Below are 13,699 nucleotides of genomic sequence, written 5' to 3'. Positions count from 1 at the left end.
CGGACACAAAGGCTTGGACACTCAAGTCTCGAATAGGCTGGTCATTCAGACTTGAGGGAAGCCCTTCCGATGTCGAGATAAGCCAAGATATTACTGGACCAGCCTCAGGACAATCACCCGCATGATTTAATTTAGATTTAACATTTGATTTGCCACCCAAATCAAAAACTGCCTGCAGCCAACCAGCTCGGTTGTTTGAGCTTTCTCTGCGCGTTCTGAATGCCATCAGAGATCAGGAATAGTCGGTAACCTTCACAATCCTCCTTTCGAGCCTGCAGCTTGTCGCTGGGAATGGCTGCACTCTGCCACTAGCAAAATTCCCCCACTTTAGAACGGAGGAGCCTCTCCAGCACCTGCCGAAGCAACGGGACTCTTAACAACGTACCTGAGCGCAACTGCACTGCCGAACTGACTCGCTTCCCGTTGACATAGGTCTCCGACCCCTCGCAGGGCTCCAGCAGCACAATCACTGGAGCAGAAAAAGACCGCAGAGGGTATGCGTAAGCAGATCATCAGGTACAATTAGGACACTGGGGTGTGGGGTGTCCACTGGGGTCAAACCCAGAGATCCCTTGGACTTGAACCTGAGCTCTTGCTGCAGGTGAACAGAATGTCTGACGGACTCAGGGCTCCAGCTCTGCCCATGAGGCTGCGAGTTCAGCAGCTCTGAGTGGCTTTAATGAGATGCACCAAAAGGCCACCATCACGGGCTCCATCATGAAGTGGGGAAGGCAGAAATGTGGCCTCACCATCCCCATTCGAATTCCGCTCGCTCCGGAAGATGCAGTGCTCCTCTTTGATGTGGGCGCCACTCAGGACAATGTCCTGACGTCTCTCTGCATCTGCCTGGCCGACCCTGAAAGAGCAAGAGAGATTTTTTTTTTACAAAGATGACTTTTTTTTACAAAGAGGGTAGTACTTTTGTTCCTTCTGCTGCCTTATTATTTTTAATTAAAGACAAACCAAGCTTTTTTGAGGTTAATTTCTCTGGTAGTGTTTAAGAAACTCTGAGAGTGCTTCCAGGATTAGACACCAGGCTTTAGATGGTAGTTACCCATTACCTAGTTAAAATACCATACATTTCAGGGTAACGAGAGAAATCTGCAAAAGCTAATTATGCCATCTTCATTAAGAAAAAACTCAATTATAAGGGGCTAATGTTTTTTTTTAAAGCAATGGGATATTGCACTTGGTTAATACCATGTAGTTTCTGAAAGACAAATATGAAAACAAACATGGGGTATCAGCGGCAGACAAGTATGTTTCCTAACCGGCTAGCAAAAGCATTACTGGGTGACCTCTCCAGCTCTGAAAAACAAACTACAGATGACGCAAAACACCCACAAGTGTTGCCACTACTCTGAACTGCACATTCCTATTTTGCTACCAATGCAATTACCAGCAAGTGAATGAAATGAAAATCGTTCAAGCCTCAGAAGGGATCACTGAATTAGGTCAGAGATTCAGCATTGTTGTTTAACCCGTCCTGAATCTTTTTACCTTGTAATTCCATCTTTGATATAATAAAGCAGGCATTCAGACATCAGAGGGTCTTCATTCAAGTTAACCAGGTGCGGCGTCTGTAAAAAACAAGGAGACAAACCCCACAGACACGCTCAGCACAGTTTTGTTAAGACGCAAAGAAAAAAAGAAAAAATAAATCTCTACACGATACGCTCCTCTATGCACAAGGACAAACATACACTCAGCAGAGCTATTCTTTACTCGTGGAGCATTCCAAACTCCTGTGAGATCAGACTGGAACACACCAGGTTTTCATTCGATCCTGAATCAGAAGACCGACAGTGACGTCTGCATTCTAGCTGGAGAGGTTTAAGAAGCCAAGTGGCTACAGTACATGACTACAATATGCTGCACACTGCTTGTACTGAATTATTAGGTTTTCAGGTCCAAAACTCAAATGCTACATCTTCTGATTCCAGGTCTCCTGATCCCAGGTTTAATCTTGGCAGCTATTTGTACTAGATCACCAGATCTACCTCTACACGGCTCCTTTCTTTTTTTGATGGCATTTTGCACCAACCTTTTTAGGGGAAAATACCCCATTAGAGTCAGCGAATAGATCACACGGCCTCTCTGAGAAAATCTGATCGACAGACAAGTGGCCAGCACAGCGAGAGGAGAAAGAACGGACAGGTGAAATGGCGCAGTTGACAAACACAAAGGGGAAGAAATGAGTTGAATGGAAAAAAAAGGAGGAGAAATGTTAGTAATAAAAGTCATTGAATTCATGAGCTGGATAAATTAAGCACTTGTTTCCATGTGCTCGCACATCTGTTTCCGAGCTGGGCTTGCCATGTGTCAACAGAAGACACAGCTGTAACCACTGCAGCTCTGACAAACAGCACCATTTACACTAATAAATGGAGCCTGGACACTATATCTAACTACAGCATTTCACTACCTTTTACTGGGGTCATACAGAAAGTGAACCACAGTGCAGCTGAGGAGTCTGGGCCAGCCAACGTGGAAATGAATTTGGTGCTGGGAGTTTAGCACCTTCAATCACTGCAATCGCTAATCTGTTCTGGAGTCTCTCGGGCTTGGTTCAACAGAAGAGGGAAAGATTGCAGATGTAGGGTGCACTAATCCACCCTTTCCTGCTCAGACCTTTTTCTCGATAAGCTGCTTTTCTACACACTTAATCAGCTTGGCCGCGAGTAGGCCAGGGCTCACAGACTCCGGTACAACTCGTATATAATACCCTCCTACTGTAACGGGCGGACTTCACTGCGATACTAAGATTGCACACACTGCCTGCCAGGAACAGAAACAGCACTAGGTGGCGCTGTACGCTATTGAAGTTGTAACTGCACTTACACCTGAATGTACAATGAGAGTAACCCAATGTTACCAAAATCTACAAGATAACATCATCACCATTTTATTATAAACGATAAGCATTTTGCACATACTATAAGCTATACTAACAACCTCAGTTTAGGGTGGCCTATGTGAAGGAGCAAATTGAGATATCGCTGCAGGCTCCTATGTACACTCATACAGAACAATAAGTCTGTTGCTGCCGCTCATGCAAAACTCATGAATTCAATGATTCCACGAACCTTGTTAGTTGGAAAAGAATCAAAATCCTCACCAAACAAGGAAGATGGCCGTTGAGGGCAAATCTGAACTCAAGGTTATAAGAAAATAAGAGAAAGAGCACAGAAAACAATAAGGGGCAAAACGGAGAGAAAAATGACGAAAGTGAAGATGTAGAAGGCCGAGAAAAAAAGCAAAAATCTTACATTTAAATTCAGGCCTGGCCTTTCCACGTTTAAAGTCACAAAGTACACACAAATTATTACATTCGGATTTCCTGTCGATGGTTTCAGACCGGCGGAAAAGGCTGGAGCTGCTTGGAAAGGCAGGAAATTGGAATTCTGCAGCTTGGCGGTGCTGTCTGAACCCACCCGCCTTTCCCAAAGGGTCCGAAGGACCTCTCGGCTTTACCTTTTTGGGCGAGAAGACCCCCAGTGTCCCACCATCCTCGCGTATGGCCACGCCCATCTCCGCCAGGAGTGCCTCCCTGGATCGGAACAGCGCAGACAAGGTAAGCAAGAGAAAACATAACCAGCACACAGACCCCCCAGGTTCTCTCCCCCTCTGGCTCTGGAAATAACGTCAGAAACACTGCTGTACTGTACGCTCTATTCTGAGAGGCACTTCAAGCTCTCCCGAATGCTTTAAAACGCAGATGAAAAGAAAACTGCAATTCACCCTCAAAACTCTTTGATGAGCCATGTAGTCCTCAGACATTTTCAGACAATAAAAAAAGCAATAAAAACACAATTTCTAAAATATCTTTTAAGGGGCGGGACATCTCTTGCAAAGGGAGCATGTTCCTGCCAGACTTTATTATTCTTGGCTGAGGTAAAGGGATGCAGCTTGTGATTGGTGACTTTCACTGGCGGTAGATGACAGTGCGACAGCGAGCTCTCGCTCCACGTGCGCAGTGCACACTTCCAGCGGGAGAGAGCCTCTCACAGCGCCCGTGACAGACACCCCTGCCTGAGCGCCTCGTGACTCCCGGCTGCAGCCGAGGTGAGCTGACCTTTCCATCCGGATGGCTTCCGTCTTCCTCAGTTTCTCCTCCCAGGTCTCATTGAGCTCTGCAATGATCTTCTCCGATTCCTGGTGGGGGAGGGGGAAACATGAGACACTGCCACAGGGACACCCAGGAGAGATCGCCAGGACAGAGCTATTTCCGCCATGGGCAGACAACTAAATGATGTCATCTTATTGGCAAATTCAAAACGAAAACATTGAAGGCGCACAAAAATTATAATTATTAGTCATGTATCATTTTTACTACGACTAACAAAGGAAGCATAGTGTAGCATAGTGGGCAAGTCTCTGATCTCGGAACTGCTGGCTTGTGGGTTTGAGTCCCCACTGTTGTAGTTGAGTGAGGTACTGTACCCCAGTTACACCAGTCCAACCCAGCTGTGTAAGTGTGATGTGTTGCTGTGGCTCAGATACGGAAATTACCAAAAACAAAATAAATGAAGGTTTATAATAGCTAAAACTATTTTTTTTAAGTATGTTTTGTGCAAATATCTTCAGAGATCGCCCAATAGGACACTATAAACCTTGTGCTAAGAAAAAAGGCAATCAGGGCAATTAAGGGATTGAGTCACCATAACTGTAGTTAAAAATGAGTAGTGCAGCGCAATTTGAAGATTTGTGGAAAACGCGAGGGGGTTAGGTCTCCAAAGTGCGTCTTCACTAACAAAAGGCGGTTGTTGGCTCTTTGCTGAGGGGAGAATCTCTGCTGGTTACAACCAGCTGCTTGTTTGTGCTGCACAAATCACACTGGCTGAAAGCTCTTATTAAATCCGATCACGCTGGAAAGCCGCCCCTGCTGAAATGATTAATATCGTTCAGAAAATACTCGATGACGTAAGGTTTAATCCGAATCCTGAAAGCTGCCACAGTTGCGCATGGAACACATTTGTCATGCCAGCTTTGTCGGGGGAACACTTTCAACCTCGGAGCCTCCCAAAACTGATGTCTATATTAAATTTTAAAAAAAAAAGGATAAAAGGAACTCTCACTACATTCATAGAAAATTAATCTACTAAGAAGGTGTGCTCTACTCCGTCTCAGTGTCTGCCAGCGCCTCTGTGCTACAGCCCACGGCCAACACCAGCGAGGCTCCAGTCTCCTGAATCCCAAATCGGTACGCAATTCCTTCGAGACTTCCCGATTATTCCCCCCCACCCCACCCCGACTTGTGAGAGTTGCCAAGAGATGAGACCACCTGTGTCCAGGGTAGAGCAGCTCCACACCGTAGCCCTCCCAGGTGGTCATTTCTGAAGTGTCAGTCGCACCTCTCCGGCTGCAGAGAGGCCATGGCGGCTCATCAGCAAAGACTTAAAGGGGGGCTGGAGCGCTATCTTCATATTTCGGGGTTAGAAAGGATCAGCACCGATGAGCACAGTTCAAACCACAGCGGAAGTAAAATGCACCACAGTAACTTGTGTTTCCATCCCATTTCCATCAAAAGACAGAGGCAACAAAACATCCCGCGACGTGACACTGCAAACAAGCAGGCTTGTGAATACATCTCTTTGAATCCAGCAGAATCATTGCTCTCGATTTCCAGACTGTTTTTAACGATAAAAGGGACTTCTCAACTCTGCTTGCAGATCACGTTGGAAGTTCTTCTGCAGTGAACTGTCTGCTGCACAACCTGTACTTACATTAGTCACTGCAGGGACTAGCGAGCAGGAGCGGCCTTATCACGTCACAGGTCGTGAGAACTCTTGCTCTCACCTATGGCAAGACCAGGGGTTTGCAACAACCTGTTCACGATTTTGTGCTTAATTCACAATTTGTCATATTCTTCTATGCTGTCAATGAATTTGTTACCGAGATTTAATAACCAGCCTAAGAAATTGGGACTGCAGTATTCCCTCTAACACCAGCCATCCTGTTGTAGAAGGAGACACTGTGGCCTCGCTACTGTTCACTCAGAGCCCTGATCTGAGCAGCAATCAGAAAAGCAACACGTCCATGTTCCTCATGTTCCAGTGCCATTATTCCTCTTAAAGTTTCTATTTCATTTTCTTTTTTCTATACATATTTGATTAAAGATGCCACATACTGTAGCTTGCGGCAGTAGTCTCTTTTAAACGCAAGTGACATCTCAAAACACAATCTAGGCCATGAGACCTCTTTAAAAGATGCATTAATAAGGATGTGTGCCCGCTTACATGAGCATTCTGAGAAACGTTTGCATATTCCTGCTGCATTACACAGAGGTCAGTTGTGCCTGATATTTTGCCTGGCAAATAAAAGGAAATGATAAATGGTTGGTTGATATTTTTTAAACTAAAATTGGCATGTTTCTTGATAAGGCTGCTGACGTAAAACACTGCTCCGGCTTTCAGGTTTAAGAGACTTAAAAGAGAAAAGAATTTCCCAGCAGTTTTTCCCAGATAGGTTCATTTTTTAAGGACAATTATTGTATGCTAGGGGAAAATGACGCAGTGTTTTTTTCTTCTTCTGATGAACGCAAAGGATTTGTTGAACCTTTGATGGTCTGTTAGAAACCGCATTTGAAATTCAAGGGCACCCTGTAATCCAGCAAGCGCAGAGAAGAACAGAGGTATTCAATCACTTCTTGCACCTTCTAGGTCAAGACCATGAAAGGGTCTGAAAAAGCTGAATGCATAAGGCAAGGCTCTGTCGGCATAAGAAACAATCTGAAGTCCAAATAAAAAATTCAATGCGCGTTGCGTTTTCTGGCGTCATGGACACAAAGACCTGTTCTATTTTGGTCTCAATTCTACCTTAGACCGGCTTTTGCGTTGTCTTGTAGGGCAATGATGTCACTGTATGACAGATTGTGTGTCGGCGATCGCAGAGACGGCACCAGCGTCTCCATGGCAACTGCGGCTCTTAATGGCCAGAAGACGCCGTGTGCTCTGCACTGAGCAGTTTCTCGCTGCTAACAAGCTACAGTGTGAACGAGAGGGCGAGAGAGAGAGAGAGAGGGGGAGAGAGTGGTACAGTCTTCTGTTTCCAGCCAACACCCAGCAGTCCTCCACAATAGGCAGACTGCTTTCACAGCACATGTCCGTTTTACAGCCGACTCCCCAGACAGAAAGGGTCGCCATGCTTGTTCTGGATAACTGCCCTTTTGTGTGCATCCTGACCCGGGGTCGTTGATAACCCAGGTGACAACCCAGGCGGACAGGACAGATTCGACTACTCCTTGTTCTTTTTAAAATTGGTCTTTAATGAAGTGCACTCTGTTTGATCATGTATACCGAAATACATTTCCATATGGGAAATTAAAAAAAGCTTACTCTCTATGCCTCTTATATATTTTTTCTTTGGTACATTAAGAATAATGAAATTCCTTTAATGTACTGCTCACTGCACCATTTACGTGTCCACATGGTCAAAAAACAATATTTATATGTGTTATAATAGTTTAATGTTTTCTAAAGAACTGAAATTCTTACTCCTAACAGCTTCATGCACCGAAGAGCAACATGCATCATTGGGTGACTTGATTTTCCCCATTTTTGATTTGAGAAGAAGTTTGTTTCTATGGCCCATTTTTACCCTCCTGACCGCTGAAATGAGGAACGATTTTGAACAGTCAAGATGGGTGGTTAAAAAAAATGCATGCCAAAATGATCAGTTGTCTTGTAGTAAACAAAGCCAATTCAGTTCGGCACTGTGAGCCTGCACTGAGCACTGGATCACCATGATGACGGCACACTCTAGTCATCAGCTGTCAAAGCTATAGAGGAAACGCATCGGAATACACAGTACCAACAAGTTTACTTCATTTGCAGTGCATGAGTACAGATACGACATGAATGCATTGCTAACAAAAAAAAAAGGTGGTTATCTCGACATCAGCTCGTACTGAGGGAGAGACGGCACACATTTCTCTTCCCGGAGGTTACCATGGTGATCAACTGCACTGCGCCCCCTAATTGCAGTATGGCTGTCTTCCGGTTTGATACGTGTGAAACTCACAGCACTTTACCTGTGACTGAAACTCCTGTCGAGGTTGTCATAGCAACAAGATCGTGCTTAGATTGCGGGCGCCACAGGACACGCGGCGCGTTACCGGAGTAAACGGATTCTGTTCCGCAGGGCTCAATCGGAACTTCACCAAGCACAAACACGGATCAGTTCTTCCCGTAGAAACCATGCATACGGGACCTGGGTCTTGATTGATTTTGGTCCCTACTGTGGGGTCTTGAGACATTAAACAGACCAATTAGGGGTGCTTTTAATAGTCTGTTCACAAGCCGATTTTCCAGGACCATTAATCAAGACAAGCTCCTGGCCAAAGTTTCCCCTCATTACACGATTTCTAATGACAGAATTAGAGTAGTTTTAATTACCGACTAAAGCACTCTATTCAGTGTAACTACAAAATTATTGGCTGGAAGGGAGGCAATGCATCTCAGTGCGATTCTGTGCTTCACTCCATCACCTTCGCCAGTAGGAATAAAGAGAAGCTGACCGGTGTCCAAGCATAATCACCGGATCAGCCTTTCCCTTGCGCTGTACTACGGAGAGTGCCTTCACTTCATGCAGAATTTCAAACACAAGCTATTTTCAGTTGCACACTTTGTTAAAACCTCTTTTTTGGCCTCCAATTCTCATCCATCCAGCCACTCGCTGCTCCATCCAAGATAGCGCTGTGGGGGAGTCGCGGCCTATCCCAGCAAGCAACGGGAGCAAGGCAGGGTACACCCTGGGTGAGATGCCAGTCCGTCACAGGGCACACAAAAATCCCAACACAGGCGAACAAACTCCACATAGAAAGCACGACAGGAATTGAATCCAAGGCCCCAGTGCCACGAGGCAGCAATGATAACCATGCCACCCCGTTACCTTTTATGAATTAAAAAAAAACACCAACACTAAAAGCAGCTGCCACGTCCGTTACCTTGAGCCTCTCGATGGCCTCCTCTCCTCCTGGCGTGGACATGATGCGCTCCTGAATGCTGGAGACAGACTGCAGGCCTGTCTGACTGCTGAGAGAGCTGGAGGATGGGGAGGCTGTCAGGGAACCGATGGGCGCTGTGGAGAAATGGCCAGGTCGTTGATTCTCAGAGGCTAGTAAGTACCTATGCTTATTGTTGTGTATATCTTTCAGGTCTGAGCGACAGAGGAAGTGGTGTTGGGGAAAAAAAAAAGAAAAAAAAAGGCAGAGACAGAGAGAAAGGAGAGAAAGAGAAGGAGGAAAGACTGGTATAAGACACACAAGACGTGAATTTAAAGGATACAAGAGACAAACCAGCAAAAACAGTTAGTCACAGAGGAGGCAGTTTTCAGGCCAAAACGTCAGCAAAAACTACAGCATCTGATATTCTGTTGGTTCTTTTTTTACATGTTTCACTGATATTAAATGTCCTCAATAATCAATACTATGAGGACAATGTGTGGCCAACCTTTGTTAAATGTCTAAAGACTAAGCTGGGAGTATTAGTGATGAATCGCTACATGTGCATATACAGTAGGTACACTCCATATTTCTCCTTTCAACAGTAAATCTACTCCTCCTCAGCATGACAGTCTTATTGCCAGTGGAGGGAGGAGTGCAGTTGGGCATTTGCTCACCGGGGACACTGGGTCAGAGTGCCCATACAGAACGGTTGGCACCTCTTAGAGGAGACTGGGAGCTCACAGCTTCTCAGCTAAATCACAGGGTAGATCTGGCACAGGTGGGGTTACCCTGGCGGACTCGATCCTTGGGGTGACTTGGCCAACTGCGGCCACTATTAGGGGGATCCCTGCCACCGTCGAGGGGTGACAGAGCCCCCGTTTGAACACCCGGGCTACAGAAATCAACAAGCCGCAGAAATATATACAAGTAAGAAATTCCGCTCACTACTTTGTCTTTTGTCTTGGTAAGACAAATAAACCCTCCCACATAATCACTGTTTTGGTTCTGAAAGGCGACTTGCAGCCCGGAGCTCAAAGTAATCAGTCTGCTGAGAGTCTACAGTGGAGGGCCATGTGACTGCTGTTATGCTACTATGAAAATCAGCAAAGCATTGACTAAATTAACAACACAATCCACAATACCTATAGCTATGTCGTGGTTGTGCAGCCTGACAAACAAATAACTGTATTCTTTATACAGCCTATATACATCTCCTGCAGTCTCAGTATTTGCACATGCTGTACATTAGCATTTAGAATGGTTAGCTTTCGCATTAAACACAAATCAGATTCTTAGAAACGATGCACTGGGACTTCTACACCAACTAGAATATCTGGAAAGGGCTTGAAAACTGCCAACACTATACAGAAAATCTTGAACTGGACAAAGGAGGGGCAAACAGTCCAGGGATCAGAGGGCCAGGCAGAGAAGGGTTGAGCATGCTGCAAGGTTAGATTTTTTTTTTTTGCTTTTACTGATTAAGCAAGGTCTATTCAAATGACACGTCACCATGAATCCTAATATCTCCCTCATTTAGATCCTTAAGCACGGCCTTGTCACTGGGACGCCAAGGAAAATGAGCAGTACTCGGGGGCGAATCCACGTGGCTCTGGAGGATGCTTGTGGAACCACTCAGTGGATCGTGAAGCACCAAGGAAAGCCTGTCTAGAGGGGCTCCTTCACGCAGCCAAACACAAGCTAATCAGACCCACATTACAGAATAGACCTTCCATGTTCAGAGCATGGATCTGCTGCAAGGGCAAGGGTCCAGCTGTGGCTGAGCTCTGGCAAACAGCTGCTTTGCTTTTGTTTTCATGCAAGCGATTTATGCAATGTTAGGCTGTAGCACTGAAAATAATGATCCACACAATATATAAAATTAGTTTGTTTTTTTACTTTGAAGCACTCCAGAAATTAGCGCTTATGAGTGGATATCAAGAATTCCCAGACAGATGTTAAATGGCATGTTAGATCTAGTTTGTTATGTTTAGATTTTATGCAGCTTTAGTGCAATAGACAGGGATTATTATAGAACATGGGAGAAGGGAGAGAGAAAAGCAAGATATACACACAATTGTGAGGCTCCACTGATATTTTTAGAACTCACACTAATTAGAATGGGAGAAAAGAAAACTAAAACACTATTCAGGCACAGTAAAGCAATCAACTAAAATTCACAGCTAAAACCACTTTACTCTCTTAAGAGCTACAAAGAAATGCATCTTTCAGCTTGCAGCTGGCTGTTTCAATATGAGAATGTAAGTTTGTAACATCACAAATAATTGCAATATTAATGTAACACTTCAATAGCTCAGCACCGAGGAAAGCAACATGGAGGCTGTTGACAACTGCTGTTGGAGAGGGAGAAGAAACCACAAATTTGATCCTGCAGTGATTCTGAGTAGTCTACTATTGCTATCGATACATTAATAATGGATCCACATTTTTTCATGGACATTTTATATTTGGGGAAGGAGGGGGTTTCCGAATACATTTTTTGTCTCATTGTACGGATTTGTTTCTTTGGTACAGTATTTATCAAATAAAAGCTCTATATCATATTTTAACCAGCACAGATGTTCTGATGTATGCGATATACATGTGAAACATTTTTCTTCATAATATTTCATTTGTCTGGGACTCCTTGCCAAGGCTTTGAAAGCTTTTAGATTCGCCTGAGACATGCAGGGCCAAGCAAGGGGCTTTCGCAGGGGGCAAGAGTGCTCAGTGAGCCACTAGGAGAGAGGGAAACAGTGGGAAAGAGAGAGAGAGGAAGTACCACCACACTTATACACACATTTGCTCCCACTTCCTGGATAATCATCGCCCATCGGATCAACTGAAGGGAAGCAGGAGAACACGAAAAGGGTCAAAGGTCAGAGGTCAGGCCAACAAACTGACAGGGTGTTGGAGGTTATTGATTACATAGAGAAAAGGCTGAATGGACCAAGAGAACACATGGATGGAGTGAAGTGTTTCTTCCCCTACAAAAAAAGACCTGATTGCAAAATACTGAATGTGAAGAACTTCAGTCACTAATTATTGCATGCTATTAAAATAAAGCATGCTATTATACGAAATGTATTAAGGTCCAAAGAAAATAATATCATGTGCTTGCTCAAAACCAAGATCATAGTCCTTAATTTCATCCTGCATTTAACACTGTACTTCACACCTGGTGAACGGAATGATTTTTTCCACTTTTCAAAAAGGTTTTAAAAACATCAATCTACTATATTTATTATACAATATTGAAAAGGACAGACGACTTCCGTGAGAGCTATAAAATGCTTAAATGCCACGGTGCTTCCTGGATTTAATGGAACACCTGTGCCAAAACACATTTATTTTTCTTTTCATCATGATACCAGATTGCGCACACATTCAATATCCAGCCTCTGAGAGCTGATAGTGACTCGTGGAGTACTGTACAGTGCAGTGCATAGAAACTTTAAAAGCAAGATGCAGAGGTAAATGGACCACCTGAATGGAACTCGTGCATAATAAAATGTAAGCTGCAAATCAGAACTGTTCGGTCCTAGCCCCAGAGGGCTGGTGTGTCTGCAGGTGTTCATTCCAACTTCGTCCTTAATGAATCGTGGGCTAAACTGGACAAATTTAACTAGCTCTCAGTGCCCTCCTGCTATAAAGAGGCCTAGATCTCTTGCAGACAGCCTGGCCCTCCTGCTCCAAGAGGAAACACTATGTTCTGAGCACGTTCTCGCGCTCCGTGGCATGCACCCCGACTTACTGTCCAGAATGTCCCCCAGCCCCTGAGCGCGCAGGAGGTCCTTCAGCCGAGTGACTTCATCCTTCAGCTCGCGCACCAGCTTGGCGTTGGGATCCTCGTTGATGACGGCGTTGCACTTGATCTGTTTGGCCCGATCTGCATATCTGCAAGGATCAGTAACAGGGAGCAGCAGTTAACTGAGCCGTTTAGTTGCACAGAAATAGGCTATATTGCACAATTAAAAACCGCACAGGATATATTTCCTACAATAAACAATCAAAAGATCCCTGTGATTCCTATCCTTCTGTGATTGGAACCAATTAATATGTGTGTAAAAAATAATATTGTGACCCGTCAGACTCTATTCAGCACACTGCAGAAATATAAATATGGAACATAGTTGAGAGATGATAAACCTGAGGAATCTAGGAAGAGAAAATCGCACAACCCTTCAAAGGTCCTGGACAAACTTTGGCAAAGTATAGTCTATAAAGAACTATATTATAGTTTTTATGTAAGTGATACACCATTGGTTTATAAGCTACTACAATATAGATTTGATTCAACAGAAATATTAGTCATTGTATTCATGTAGTCATGAATAAAACCAGTCAATCATGTACCTTAATTGAAATTGTCACATTAGTCAATAATGCACCGTATTGCAGTTGCAACCGAAGTTACAATTCAGTGGCGGCACAAGACTATAAGACGTTTCCTGGTCTGCAATGTACTGAATTAAGAATGCAGTGGCAGTACCAGCCTATAATGCAGTTTTAAGTGTCCAAGGTTAAAGATAAACAGCAGGGTGCATCTTTTATATTAATAATATATTTCTCCATAAAGCCTTGCCTAAGCGTGCTGAGTGTCTCATCGTAGTTAATGTCCGCTGGACTGAGAGCAGCCACCATAGCAGTCCTGGAATTACCACCTGCAACAGAACATGTTAAGCAATCAGGCAAACGTTTTTGCAAGGGGTAACATCAACCTCCTGTCAGGCCGTAGAACATACAGAAAGGCCC

General features: G+C 44.4%; 1 protein-coding gene across 17 annotated transcripts in view; it reads right to left on the bottom strand.

Annotated features, from left to right (window-relative positions):
- kif1b (kinesin family member 1B) overlaps positions 1-13,699 on the bottom strand; it is a 92,970-nt gene that overhangs the window by 43,264 nt on the left and 36,007 nt on the right. For 8 of the 17 annotated variants that reach the window (XM_069183669.1, XM_069183680.1, XM_069183676.1 and 5 more), the window contains 8 exons: positions 13,530-13,608; positions 12,699-12,841; positions 8,948-9,081; positions 4,076-4,155; positions 3,475-3,550; positions 1,501-1,580; positions 750-856; positions 386-469 (listed from right to left, as the gene is read on the bottom strand). In XM_069183669.1, the coding sequence (XP_069039770.1) occupies positions 386-469; positions 750-856; positions 1,501-1,580; positions 3,475-3,550; positions 4,076-4,155; positions 8,948-9,081; positions 12,699-12,841; positions 13,530-13,608 (783 nt within the window). Of the gene's footprint in view, positions 1-385; positions 470-749; positions 857-1,500; positions 1,581-3,474; positions 3,551-4,075; positions 4,156-8,947; positions 9,160-11,744; positions 11,787-12,698; positions 12,842-13,529; positions 13,609-13,699 lie in introns of all 17 variants that reach the window. The other 9 variants (XM_069183665.1, XM_069183667.1, XM_069183672.1 and 6 more) reach the window with 2 other exon arrangements.

Source organism: Lepisosteus oculatus, chromosome 25 (assembly GCF_040954835.1).
Source record: "Lepisosteus oculatus isolate fLepOcu1 chromosome 25, fLepOcu1.hap2, whole genome shotgun sequence".
Classification (NCBI taxonomy): Eukaryota; Metazoa; Chordata; class Actinopteri; order Semionotiformes; family Lepisosteidae; genus Lepisosteus; species Lepisosteus oculatus.
The sequence above is the reverse complement of the archived record's forward strand: the minus strand, read 5'-3'. Positions and strand labels throughout refer to the sequence as shown.